This window comes from Mastigoproctus giganteus, chromosome 9 (assembly GCF_048544385.1).
Source record: "Mastigoproctus giganteus isolate SK-2022 chromosome 9, ASM4854438v1, whole genome shotgun sequence".
NCBI lineage: Eukaryota > Metazoa > Arthropoda > Arachnida > Uropygi > Thelyphonidae > Mastigoproctus > Mastigoproctus giganteus.
In genome coordinates this window covers 165,317,791-165,331,836 of record NC_143583.1, presented here as the reverse complement: position 1 = coordinate 165,331,836, position 14,046 = coordinate 165,317,791, and the positions used below count along the sequence as shown (strand labels likewise).

The following is a 14,046-nucleotide window of genomic DNA, read 5'->3' as shown; positions in this document are numbered from 1 at the left end:
TATAAAGTGCTTAGCATCATAATACACAGCCATTTCTGAATAAACAGAAAATTTTTAAGGTGGCATCGTTTTAGGTTATATCTCATATTGTGAATGCCTTCACAACGAGTTGCCATGATATTACACTACTTCGAATAAGTAACGTTTCACCTAAGGAGAAGACTAGTGTTACTTATTCTCAGATAGGTACCACCACCCAGACAGCACTGTTTCAGGGCTATTTGGCCCTTCGTCAGTGAGTGGGTAGGTACCCAAGTGATGCAATGATGGCAAAAACAGTTATGAAGAAATGTTACTTATTCGAAGTAGTGTAATATCATGGCAACTCGTTGTGAAGGCATTCACAATATGAGATATAACCTAAAACGATGCCACCTTAAAAATTTTCTGTTTATTCAGAAATGGCTGTGTATTATGATGCTAAGCACTTTATATACATAGTCTAAATTTGTTCGCAGCTTGAGGCTCTAGCCCTAAATGCGCCTTAGTCTAAATACATCATACACCATCAGGCATCTCTCATATTGTGGAGTTATACTTCATAACTGTTTTTGCCATCATTGCATCACTTGGGTACCTACCCACTCACTGACGAAGGGCCAAATAGCCCTGAAACAGTGCTGTCTGGGTGGTGGTACCTATCTGAGAATAAGTAACACTAGTCTTCTCCTTAGGTGAAACGTTACTTATTCGAAGTAGTGTAATATCATGGCAACTCGTTGTGAAGGCATTCACAATATGAGATATAACCTAAAACGATGCCACCTTAAAAATTTTCTGTTTATTCAGAAATGGCTGTGTATTATGATGCTAAGCACTTTATATACATAGTCTAAATGAACAATTGCTATTTGTTTAGATGGAAAAAATGAGTTAAAAAATTATACAAGCAAACATATTATTATACATATCTTTCCTTCACAGTGTCAAGTATATCCTGATAACAGATAGTTAATCATAAAATAACTGTTTATATAACAGAAGATATGGGGGAGGGAGGGAGGGGGGGGGAGAGAGAGAGAGAGAGAGAGAGATTTCACCCTATTGTTGTATGGTAATTCAGATGGGGATGTGTGTTTTCAATAGAATAGAATAAATAACATACTCAGAAGTTTTTTTAATATTACAAAGGGAAAAGTCCAATTATGAGCAGCAAATGCTTTAATCCTTAATGAAAATTTAAGAATTGCACTATTCTTTTATACATGTGTAACAAATTCCTAACATGAATGACTTTGAATTATCCAACCTTGAACCTCCATATCCTATGGAGGTTCAAGGGGGGCTAGAAAATAATTCAAAATAACCAATATTTGGAATTAAGTAATTCCAAGCTATCCCTACTCCACTGTTATAATATTATATATATTATTCACATATACTTACAACACAATCAAATCGGTTGAAGGCAGATTCAAAATAGAGACGGGGACCTAGTGCATACACCTTGATGAACATCTCACAGATGAAAAGACCCAAAAATACAAATTCTGCATAGTCTGAAAATTAAAACATTGGTTATGTTAGGTCTAAATATTAAAATATAGGTGTGCATTCATGGAATATTAACCAAAAAATTAAAAAAAATTGTTCCAAATTACTTTCCTTTATCCTGAGAATCTATAATTAAAACAGTTAATAATAATAAAAAAAAAAAGGAAGGAAAATCGATTTGAATATTTTTGTTAGATTCTTTTAATTGTGTTAATTTGATTTTTAATTGTTTTAAATTGATTTGAATTGTGTTAAATTGATTATTTACTTATTTATATTTTACTCTAATGTACCAGTAAGTTATCGATTTTTTCGTTTTAATTTCTGGAGGGTATCATACGGAAGTGTTCTACGCACTATATTGAGGTAAACTCCTCTTATTATTTTACTAATATTATAATTATACATAGGATACTTGCTAAGTAACTTCCTGTTTTTATCTTGTTTTAGCTGCAAAAGTACCACAAATATGGGTCTGGTGGTGATTCACTTGAGATCAGTGGGGATTATTGATGATACAACTTTGAAAACTTAAAAAAAAAAAAAAAAAAAAAAAAAAAAAAAAAAGTTTGGTTGGTAGGTTCATTTCGCAATGTTGGGAGATTGTTGCCACTTCTCAGCCTATCCGTCTAATTCGACTGGACCTTGTTGTAGAAGCATTCCTTGATTAATGTCATTAACCACCCTGCCAAACCTACAAACTTAGATATTAAGCTTGATATACCATCATCAATATCAATAATAAATACTAAAAACAACAATGAAGCTGGGGAACTCACTAATAACAGTGACCCAAGAAGAGCAGTGCTCTTCTTGGGCCACTTTGATAACCCAACTCTGTCTTCTCCCGCTCAATCATTCCTTTATCACACTTTATCTAATACTAAATATCCAATTTGTGCAGGCATTTTATGTGCAACAGACAAGAGCTTTTCTGAAATCGAAATATATATCAAAATTATTTTTTGCATTCATTTCTTTTGTTACTGCATCACAGTACCCAATCAGTTTAGTCAGATGAGATTGCACCTTAACAAATCCAATCCATGAATGCAGTATGGGTACCAGAATAATAAGTACAATTAATGAGAATATGTTTGATTGTTAGTTGCTTCAGACAGTAAAACTACTGAGGATGGCATTCTCCCATAAGTAACAACAGATGAGTGAGGTGGAAATGATCAACATGCAGAGTGACCAGCACCTTGATTGTTGTGCCTGTAGCTTGATATTCATCTTTCATTTATAACCTCTAGAAGTTTATTATTAACACTCAGACTTGCCATAATTGAGAACAGTGGTTTCTGCACACTGCTTGTATGAGATTTTTGTAGTCTATATAGGGCACTTGAAAAGATAGTGGAGTTACATCGTGGGTTGTTTTGTGGCAAGATATGCTTTTTCATTTCCAGTTATGTCAGAATGACCTGAGACCAGCAGAATTTTACAATCTAGTTGGACTCACTACAAGGCAGTAACTGTGAGTGGATGGTTTTGCATATAGGGAGCGAAGAGGAAATATTTCTTAAGGCAATGGCTATGCTAAGATCATCTGTATATATATCCAAGCAGATAAGACAGACAGACAGATCAGTAATCTGATCCAGAGCTTATTTAATGGCACAGAGTTTGGCAGTGAAAATCCTGCATGTTACGAACAGTAATGAGGTAGTAATGGTAAAAAAAGGGAAGACCAGCAACACCTACCCGAGCGTCAGTTTTCAAACCATCAGTGTAAATTTCACAGGCCTGGAGCACGTTATCGAGAAAGCTGCACATAACTGTCCAATGTTGTAAAGAGACACAATATTCTTTCCCCAGTGCTAGAAATTGTCATTGCAAGTTGCAGGAATAAGTTTCTAAGTTTCCAAGCTGGCAATGCAGAAATATGTAACATAGCTTGATATTCCAAGCATAGGATAAATCCATTAATCTGAATGAGGCAAGTCAGTTTTCATTTGGTTGGCTCAATATAAAAGGAATTCCAAAGTACAGTTATATAGATATTTCCAACTGGGATGGCAGGCTATAGATATTATATAGATATTTCCAACATACCATAAAAGTGAATGTTTTCTGAAAAATGTGCAAAGGGGAAGGGTTAGGCTGGATTGTTTAGAATAACTAGGATCAACTAAGGCTCATAATTGTCAATGCAAATTATATGCATTCTAAGGTCAGTTGCTTATTTTCCAGAATGAAACAGCAGGTTTGTGTGCTTTAATATAAAAGCTAGAGAGTTTCTGAAAATTTCCATGGCAACTCTGAGGGCACTGTGCTTTATGGTATTTAGTCTTTGTAATGTACTGTTCTGGTAGAGTCATATATTGGAGATCCATAGTCTAAATGAGATCTGATCATTGCAATCGTTCCTCAATAAAGATGTAATAAAGTGTGGGAGTCTGCACCCCACTGAAGTATTATTAAATTGAAGTTTAAGAGCAGAATGAAGTCCACATCTTTTGCAAAAATGAATGGTGCTGGATTTTTGTTCAGTTATATTGTGCCTGTTCATTACATACTGGTAGGAACTGATATAGGGAGTTAATTAAAAGCAATTATACAGATGAATTTGTTTTAAGTAACTACAGAATTCTATCAAATAGGTATCATTTCCTATGAAGTGATGCAGTGTAAACGGCTCAAATAATGTCGACAAAAATTAGAAGGTTGAGGTCCTGTCAGCATGGTAATGAGAGAAGTGTATAAAGATATGTTTTATGGTTAACAAGTTATATCACAGTATGTTAAGTGTGGCAGTGAACATACTTTGAACAAGCTTTCCCTGCAAGCAGAAAGTCATGCATCATAAAGATGTGGCCAATCAGTGTTCTAGCAAAAACAACTTCTTTGTGTCAATTTTTGAAAAAGCTGGAGTTCCACAGTTGTGGTTCACATTTATTGTAACAGTTTGTTTGTCTCAGACTGCTACAGCTTCTTACACTGATTGAAGTTTATGAGGTTTATAATCTGAATACAGGAGCCGTGCTTGTATATAATACTGGCTGATGGGATGATTAGCAGCTTCATCTAAATTTTTGTTTCCAGGAATTCCCACGTGTCATGGCCAAAAGAATTTGACTAATTGAGAAGTTGCATCAAGCTGAATAAACCAAGTTTGGATTTGTTATATAACAAGATGGGAAGGTGAAGATATGCATTGGTGCAGTCACTGCACTCAGGGTGTCTATATAAATTATGACCTGTGGAGGAGAATCACATTGATATACTCAAGGGCCAATCTAATTGCATAAGGTTTGGCAGTGTACAGGCTACACTATACCAGGAGGGATGTAGAAAGCATGAAAGACTGCTACCGCACCTAGTCATTTCTGTTGTTAATCCATCCATAAATATCTGGTTGCAGTGGGAGTTAGATGTTACCTGTGCTATGGATGCTTTCTCCATTCACAAAAATAGTCATGCCGAGATGAGCATACAGCCCATGGAGGATCTGGTTCAGAAGTTTCTTGGAACACGCTATTTAGCAAACATTCCAGTGTCCTATTAGCTCTTGCAGGAAGGCTGCAAGAGCTAATAGGAAATAAATAATAAATGCAAGAGCTAATAGAAAACAAACCTGCTATTCCTGCAGGTTTATTTTCTCTAAGCTTATTACTATAGTTAATTTTTAACTGTGAGTCAAAGAGATATAGCCCTATGGGATGAGTTAGTTGGCTCTGTATTTTTACTGCATAAATTAGGAGTAGTAATTTTCTCCTACGATGAAGAGGTGATTCATTTATTTCTACACAAACTTTGAACAGGAGATACACAGAATGCTCCAAAGGCTATCTGTAAGGTACACTAATGAATTGGGTTAAGCCATTCAAGGGAACTCTTTTTAGCAGAATTATATAGAGTCTAATTAGCGTATATTAGTATATCTTTATTAGTATATAAAGATCTAATAAGTGTATGGTAAAAGTGAAGTAAGGTTTTATTGGCACCCCATGTCATAGCTAATATTACTTTAAGGATGCTCATCTTTTTCTGGCAGATAGTTCGGATCTTCATTATGTATTTCAGAAAGTTGAGCTTACTGTACAAAGTTATACCTAAGAAACAGATATTGTCAGAGAGCATTACAGCATGTGGATGTAACTTGTGTTTTTAACAAAAATATATTGCAATAGTTTTCTGTTCAGAGAGGTGATAGCCATTCTGTGACAACCACTGCTTGATTTTACTGATTACACATTGCGGTTGTCATTCGATACAGTTCATGTTTAGGGAATGGCAGGATATAGTAAGGTCATCAGAGTACAGGTATGTTTCAACAGTAGCAGAATAACACGGATCTCCTTCTTCTTGGTTGAAAGATTGGGAGAGGGCATTTTGATACAAAAAAAAAACCCTGAAAACCACAGGTTTGTAGGAAGCTTTGTATTAGAAGTGACAAATGTACTTGTACACCAAGTATGTGTAGATCTTGAAGAGAACCAAAACACACAGTGGTGTCCAATGCCTTTTGGATATTGAGCCATATCATTGCCAGGTGTTCATTTTGAATGAACGCATTCTGGATGTTTGCCTCAACTTTGACCATAAGGTTCAAGGAGGACCTGCTTTTCTGAAAACCATATTGATTTTCTGTCACCAGTAATTGTGATTCAAGATACCACTTAAGTCAGTTGTGGATCATTTTTCCTAATGTTTTTCTGAGACAGCTAGTAAGAGAAATTGGTCAGTAATTCTTTGGATGTGTTTGGTCTTTTCCTAGTTTGGGAAAATCCAATACAATTGAGTGGTTCCAAGTTCTCGGGTAGTAATTTTCAAAGAGGATTTGGTTGAAGAAAAACAGCAAGGAATAAAGGGTGTGCTTTCGTTTAACTTTTGCAGTATGAGATAATATGTGCAATCAGCACCAGATGAATTGTTAACTGAGCTACTTAAGGAATTTTTAACTGCAACATAGTAAATGGTTGATTACACAATAGAGAATGATGTGCTAAAGTTTATTTTGTATATCTCAGCTATTACATTAGCATTTAGAAAGGCTTTATCATATCACTCACAGCAGATACTTGAGAGAACATTTCTGCAAAGGCATTTGCAACTTCTTTGGAAGACGATGTATCCTGTCCATTCCAACTGAGGATTGGGAAAGAAACTGGTGGTGATGTGCCATTGAGTTTTTTTAATTATTTTCCAATTCGGTAATTCAAACTTAATCCAAGAATCATTTTTTTCTTGTCTTCTTAAGTTACATGCTTTGTCTCTAAGCTCTTGTCATTGATAATATTATCAGTTGTTAGATATTTGCAGAACAAGTTCCATGCTGTATTATTTTTTTCCCACCTTTTTGGCATTGGTACACTGTATTCCACCAATGATTAGTATGTTTTCCTACGTGTGATTGTGGTATAGTAATGTTAGCTGCAGCTAATATTTGTTCTGTTATGTGTTCAGTTGCATCATCAATGTGCTGAGATTCAATGATGCTGATATCAAATAGAACATGAGTGGCATATTTATTCCAGTTTGCTTTTGAAATTTCCATTTTTTTTTTTTTTTTTTTTTTTAAACTCTTGGCTACTGAAGTAGTTGTTTTTTGGATTTAACAAACTACTGTGTAATAGTCGTTGCTATAGAAGTCATCAATCACTAACCAATGAATGGTTGGAAATAATACTAACAAACAGATGGAAAGACTGATGGTAGAGGTTGATCCTGTAGGAAGGTGAACATATGTAGGAAGATTAGTGTTAAATACAGTGAGGTTGTGCTTATAAATTATTGCTTCGAGTAGTTTTCCCTCGCTTGACCATTTGATGTGATCTCCAAAGTTGGTGGTATGCACTGAAGTCACCTAGTAAACAGAATGGAGTTGGTATCTGCATAATGAGGTTATCTGTCTGTTTTGGTGTATATATGATTTCATGGGAGGTACATGAAGACAAGAGCAAATGAGATTGTATGAGAAATATGAACTGCAAGTATGTAGTGGTATATATTTGGATAGAATTCTTGATTCTAACAAAATGTAAACACCTCTGTGAGCTGTGTTTGTTGAATCTCTCTGTATCTTCGGTAGAGATTATAATTTTTACTAGAAGGAGACAATTCAGAAGTCAAATTGGTTTCCTGCAAACATATGCCTACTGAGCTATAATGAGGGATAAGTTTGTATATGTCATCAATATTGCTAAGTAATTGTCTACAATTCCATTGTAATTGTTATTGTTATTTGGTTTTTTTTAGGAGCATTAGCAACTAAGGCCATATTGCTCCGGGATATACGGTGGTCATTCCATGACCTTTCCGCATTCTCCATATTTGGTGGTGACGGGCTCGAACCCCGGTCTAATCAAGAAGCGTGTGCTACGCACTGCTGCTCCTTCCCACCTGGCTATGGAGGCGCCTTCCATTGTAATGGGGGGTTCATCATTTAGTTAGAAGGTGGATATGCTTGCTTTTGTTGGCAGTTTGCTAATATAGATCACTTTTGTATCTATCTTTTTTAGAAAAGAAGTGGCTTCCTGTATCCATATCATCTTCAGCATAAATTTCTAGCAATTCTTCTTCATTGGCTGTATTATCACAATCTATCATCTGTGTTGGGGAAGTTTTTCACTTTAACAGAATCAGTTCTTCCTGTTTCTATGCATTCTGAGTTACTGGAGGAGCAGAAGTGGATGGGCCTAGATTTGAGGTATTAAAGGAGCCTGATCTGACATCCTCATTTGAGAAGACTGTTGACAATCTGCCAATAGAGATCTTCCCCAGTCAATAAGTAATATATTCAGAGGAATTGTTATCTCTGCCTGTATTGCTATAGCTTAATGTTTTTGTCTAAAACATTAAGCATAGCTACATTTTGGAGCATCAAGGAAGAGTTGTTTCCTTGCCCTCCTGAGACATAACTTCTATCCATATTGCATATTCTATTTTCTATATTTGAATTTTTTTACATAATTTCCCCAACTCATGGGCTTTGGAGTATGCTGGATGGGAGCCTTTGCAGTTTACACATCAAGGAGATTCTGTATTACAGTCCACTTTTATATGGTCCTTGGACCCACAGTTACAGCAAATTGCATCTCCCCAGCATGTTATTTGTATATAGGATTTAGTATATATGAACAAATATGACATGATAGGCAACCTGCTTTTACTGTTGTTGATAAGATCACGGTATTGAATGTAAGTATAATGTTGAGAGTAGGTACTAGTTCTCCAACTATTTCAGTCATTATTATTTTTGCATGTATGACTTTTTGTTCTTGCAATTCTTGTATTATTTCTTCTTCTTCTGATACATTTAATAAATTCCATTCTGCTATGACTCTGTTTTGAGTAGCACTGATTGCTTTGATGAGAATTCCATTAAAAAAATCGAAGTTTAAGCAGAGCATCACTATGCTTTTGTGTCAGTTTCTAAGAAGTCTTTTAACTGCTTTAGGTGGATGAGCAGCATTTTCTAAACATTTCTGAATAAGAAATGAAGAACATTTACTCACAGGTTGATTTTTCAAGGAATGAATTATGAGAAATGGTTCATGATCTTGTTTATGCATTTCTCTTCTTACTCTTTTTGGATTTGAGGCATCATGATCAGTTTCAGAATCATGATATGATGAGTCCATGGGCTCCATTGGTGGAAGAGGTTGGGCATTCATTTAGTTCCATTAAGCCCTGAAGGTTGGCTCTTCTGCCTAGGTTTCCATCCCCACAGCAGGGAGGCAGGAGAAGAGCAGAGCAGAGCATGGTGTGACCAAGTGAAGGTTAGTAAGTGTTAGTGATTAAAGTATAAAATATAAAGAAAGGTAGTTTTCCTTTTCCATTCTCTTCAAGTGCTTTTTTGAAAGAAGTGTTGCTTTGAAATAAGGAGTTTAATAAACATCAAAATTTAAAAGAACTAGTAGTGGCTCTGGAAGAATTGCTCAATGAGCACAAATAAATTGCTTGACATATGGGACATTTTCTAGGAAGATAGAATGACAGTCATCCCTTTCATCTTCAGCATGCAGCATCAGTACTGCATCAGTTTCTTTCATTTAATCATTTATTTCCATGTTAGTGGAATTAAATTGTTTTGTACCCCTAAAAACAGTGAGCTTTGCTTTGGTCAGATCCTGTGGGGCTGGCCCTGTCAGGTGCTAGTGTGATTGAGATGTTAGTTACCTCTTTTGCTGTGAATGTGTTTGTTTTGATGGCTGAGAGTACTGATCAGGTCTAGGTGGCCAGAGATATGTTTGTAAAAAACTGAGACATCTATGCGAATGGAATTGTTTTGCAGCTTTTAACAGTGGCTGCATGAGAGTCTGCATACATGATAAAGGCTACAAAACAATTGCCATTCACAACTGATTTGCTTCTGCATAAGTTATTCTGTTTTTGACCACATAATTTTGAAATTTTTTTTCTCACGTTTTCATAGTTCACAAGTATTAGAGAAGGCTGGATGATTTCCAATGCAGTTTGGGCACAAAGGACAGACAGTACACTCTGACTGGCTGTGTTTGTTTGACCCTTGGACAAAGCCAAGTGGTTAGGAGCATGAGTGCAGTAGCACATGCTCTTTGAGTGGACTGGGATTCAAGCTCGTGATTACAAAATACCATGAACATTTGTATTGATGATTTATTGTAAACTCCACTGCTTGGTGGTTGTGCTGGAGTATAAACAAGAACATGCTTTAACTGTTTGTGATAAGATAGGAGTTCTGAAAGTAAAAATGATGCTGTGTGAGTATTAAATTGCCTTTGTTTTCAATCCTAATCCATTTAGCATGTGTAACGTTCTGATCTTTAAGCTCCTCGACAACTTCCTTCTCTGAGACTGAAACTGGGATGCCACCAAAAGATTTTTGTTTTAACAGTTGCTCTGAATATCTTGGTTGAAATGTTTCTATTAAAAGATCCCCAGACTGAAGTCACTTAACCATTTGTGGAGAGCCAGCGACTGCCCCAATACTATTCTGTAACCAAGAAAATGAGACAATTTACTTAATGGATGGTTCTGTAACCACTGGATTGAGGAAAGATGATATTTCCTGTGCAGATAAACCTTTTTTAATTGTTTATAGCCTATGAAGACATGTGGCACTTTCCATTCATGGTTACTTGGTTACACCATGTTAGCTCTATTGGCAGATAACTCTTGAAATCCATATTGCGCTCTCTTTAGCTGTGGATAGTAGTACTAGTGGCATGTGATGCAAGAAAGCAAGTGTATGAGCTTATGCAGCATCAGCCAAAAAAAAAATCACGCCATTCCGTCCAAATGCCTTTCCAGTTCCTCCTTAAATTTATTTAACTTATCAACTTCCACAACAATAGATGGAAGTTTCTTCCAGCAATTAACCACCTGCTGGCTAAAGGCAAATTTCCGCACATCTATTCTACATCTGTCTTTTCTTAATTTGAATTTATGCCCCCTTAGGTTCGTAATCTGAACAGGTTTCTTACTTGAAACCTTTTAAGTACACAACCGCTTGCAATAAACTGAGGAGAGAAAAGCACTAGAAATAAAACAGAAATAATCACTTCGAAAGAGCACTCTATAATATCGCAACAGAAAATCACTTGGACACTCTTGCTTGGCCCTTCGGGGTGAATAATGGATATAAAGGTAGGTAGGTAGGTAGGTAGGTAGGTGTGTGTGTGTGTGTGTGTGTGTGTGTGTGTGTGTGTGTGTGTGTGTGTGTGTGTGTTTCCACAACATGGCTCAGTCAGTCAGTCAGTCTCAGGTGAAAGTTGCACAATTTTTCTCCTAAAAACTAGGGATTTCCATACAGATAAAGCGAAGCGACTGAAGAATACATAAAATCGGACACAATATACTGATGTCCCATAGCCTAAGTTGCACTGGCAATAAACACACACCCACAACCTAACCATAAATTAATTATACTGCAGAAATCCTAAGGGTTCCTCAATGCCAAAACAACTGTACTAAGTGTAAAGAACTATAAAAGTTTATCACTTTTAAGTGAAACCACCATTCTGCACAACCAGTTCTTGCATACAACTTGATAAATTGCTGATCATTGAGTGATAAATGGAATTCACCCATTTTAATGAAAATAACAGGAACTGAGTGATTTGCAATTGATGTAGTAGAGAAGATTGCAAAAGAAACAAAGAAGGAACAATGCTATACTGGATGACAAGAGTGATGATTTAAGTGTCCCTACTAAGGTGTTTTCAGTGTAATTGAAAACACTTCATAGAGACACATAAGCAATTTGGTGACATTTCAAAGCCAATGGTTCTCGTTGTTAGGTCAATTGGAGAGGTTGCTAGAGGAACCCAAGCCTTGTTGATCCATGAGGCTCTCTAACAAGGTTGTCTTCTGTAGTTCTGCCACTCAAAACTCATTTAGAGTTCAGGGCTTGACCTCTCTCGACAATGGTTTGTTTTTTTTTTTTTTTTTTGTTTTTTTTTTTTTAGGAGCATTAGCAACTAAGGCCATATTGCTCCAGGATATGCGGTGGTCATTCCTTAACCTTTCCGCATCCTCCGTATTTGGTGGTGACGGGCTCGAACCCCGGTCTAATCAAGAAGTGTGTGCTACGCACTGCTGCTCCTTCCCACCTGGCTACGGAGGCGTCCTCGACAATGGGTGAATTTCTAAAATCATCTCGGGTGGAGGGGAAAAGGGTTTGCTTGTTATTTGGTTTTTAGGAGCATTAGCAACTAAGGCCATATTTCTCCGGGGATATGCGGTGGTCATTCCCTGACCTTTCCGCATCCTCTGTATTTGGTGGTCACGGGCTCGAACCCTGGTCTAATCAAGACGCATGTGCTATGCACTGCTGCTCCTGCCCACCTGGGGAAAAGGGTTCCCAACCCTGTAAGTTATTCCACGATTTTGATCCCAAACAACCTGAAATGGCCTATAAACACACACTTCTATAGATATACTACACTTATATGGATATAAGTTATTTGAGTGTCATTAACAAAATAAGTTAATAATAATCTCAAACAGGCCTACCACTGAGAAACAGTGCTTCTCAAAAGGTTGCCAATTTTTTCTGTTGAAGTGTTCTCAATGTAACTGAAAACAAAGAGTTGTTAATTACTTGAATAAATAACTTCCATGGATGACTGAGGCTGACAGCTTGAGAAAATTCAAAGATAAGTTGGATAAGCATCCACGTGAGGAGGAGGGCCAAATAGGTAGTTCGTTTCATTTTACTTTATTATTTATCTATTATTATTTTCCAGTTCAATAAACCCTGCTCTCCACAAATACCCATAACTTCTTGAGTTCCTGACTAATTAAACTAGTAAATTGCTAGTTTAAAATACCCTGCATTCCATTCCCTTAAATTTTTTTTATTTTATTTTTCTGGCTGGTGTAGCAAAAGCTTGCAGTTTCCTAGAACCACATGGTTAATACTAATACTCACATTTTCAAAACAGAAACTTAGTCGTTTAGGTGGTACATTAGTGTTGCTTAATATATTCCCATAAGATGACAAACCACAGTGTTCCTCTTCCAAGTAATTAGCTTCACATAAGTCACGGTAAATAATGTTGATGTTGCTTCTTATATCCAGACTGTTTATGACTTCAACATAGTAATTAAACAGATTTGTCAGACAAGCTTTTATTTGTCAGGTAAGGTTTAACGGAAAACTAGATAGTGATTATAGCAGTATCAATTAATCAGTAAAATTTAACAATCTTATTAAATTTCATTGTCAATTGAATTGTACTTTTTTTTTAACTAAATAAATATAGCGACCTAGTTATTACAAACGTAACATCATAAATTAATACATATAAGTTGATGGGATAAGAAAGTCATATAAGGTAACTCGGATATAATATTCGATACTGAAAATACATATATATGTAGTGTTATAACGGCATTGGAATATAGGTTTAGGGTTATATTTTGTATTGGCATTTTATTGAACTTGAGTGGAAATCATGACTCAGACCAGAGCAGCAAAGGAAAAGGCTCAAATTAGTGGAAGTGCTGTGGCTCAGGGGAGAAATGGGGGGGGGGGGGGGCAGTTGTCCTCTGAATCACAGTCTATTGAAAAACACTGCTTGTTTGATGTTTGTGGAGCAATCAGGAACGGGACATGATATTGCCAAGGGGAATGTCTTTGTGGTTGCACGATGTAAGGAGTGCGATGAAATCAGCTGCGAACCCAGCATTGTTATCAGCCTATATGAGAGCTTGAAGGACAGGGTGGATGCCTTCAAAGGATTTAAATTGAGGGCCCATCAAGCTCTCAGCTGCCCACATCAATGCCACAGCTTGCACTTGAACATCATGCAACACGGCGGCAAACCCCAAGGCAGAATGTGCTGGTGCCAAAGGAACCAGCACATTTCTGCCTTGGGGTTTGCCACTTTTAGGATTTGCAGTTGTTGTCGGTGACTCTATTGTCAGGGAAATGGGAAATATATTGTGCAAAAAGGATAAGTGAAACTCGGCATTGTTATGGGCTTATATGAGACCTTGAAGGACAGGGTGGATGCCCTCGAAGGATTTAAATTGATGGGACCATTAAGCTCTCAGCTACCCACATCAATACCAGAGCTTGCACTTGAACTTCACGCAACACAGAGGCAACCCGCAAGG

The 14,046-nt window shown here is 36.7% G+C and overlaps 1 protein-coding gene across 1 annotated transcript in view; it reads right to left on the bottom strand.

Annotated features, from left to right (window-relative positions):
* Positions 1-14,046, bottom strand: part of LOC150080869 (voltage-dependent calcium channel type A subunit alpha-1-like) — a 1,489,217-nt gene that overhangs the window by 1,258,484 nt on the left and 216,687 nt on the right. Inside the window, exon 12 of the mRNA XM_090381686.1 lies at positions 1,387-1,499. Coding sequence (XP_090237812.1) covers positions 1,387-1,499 — 113 coding nt within the window. The remainder of the gene's footprint in view (positions 1-1,386; positions 1,500-14,046) is intronic.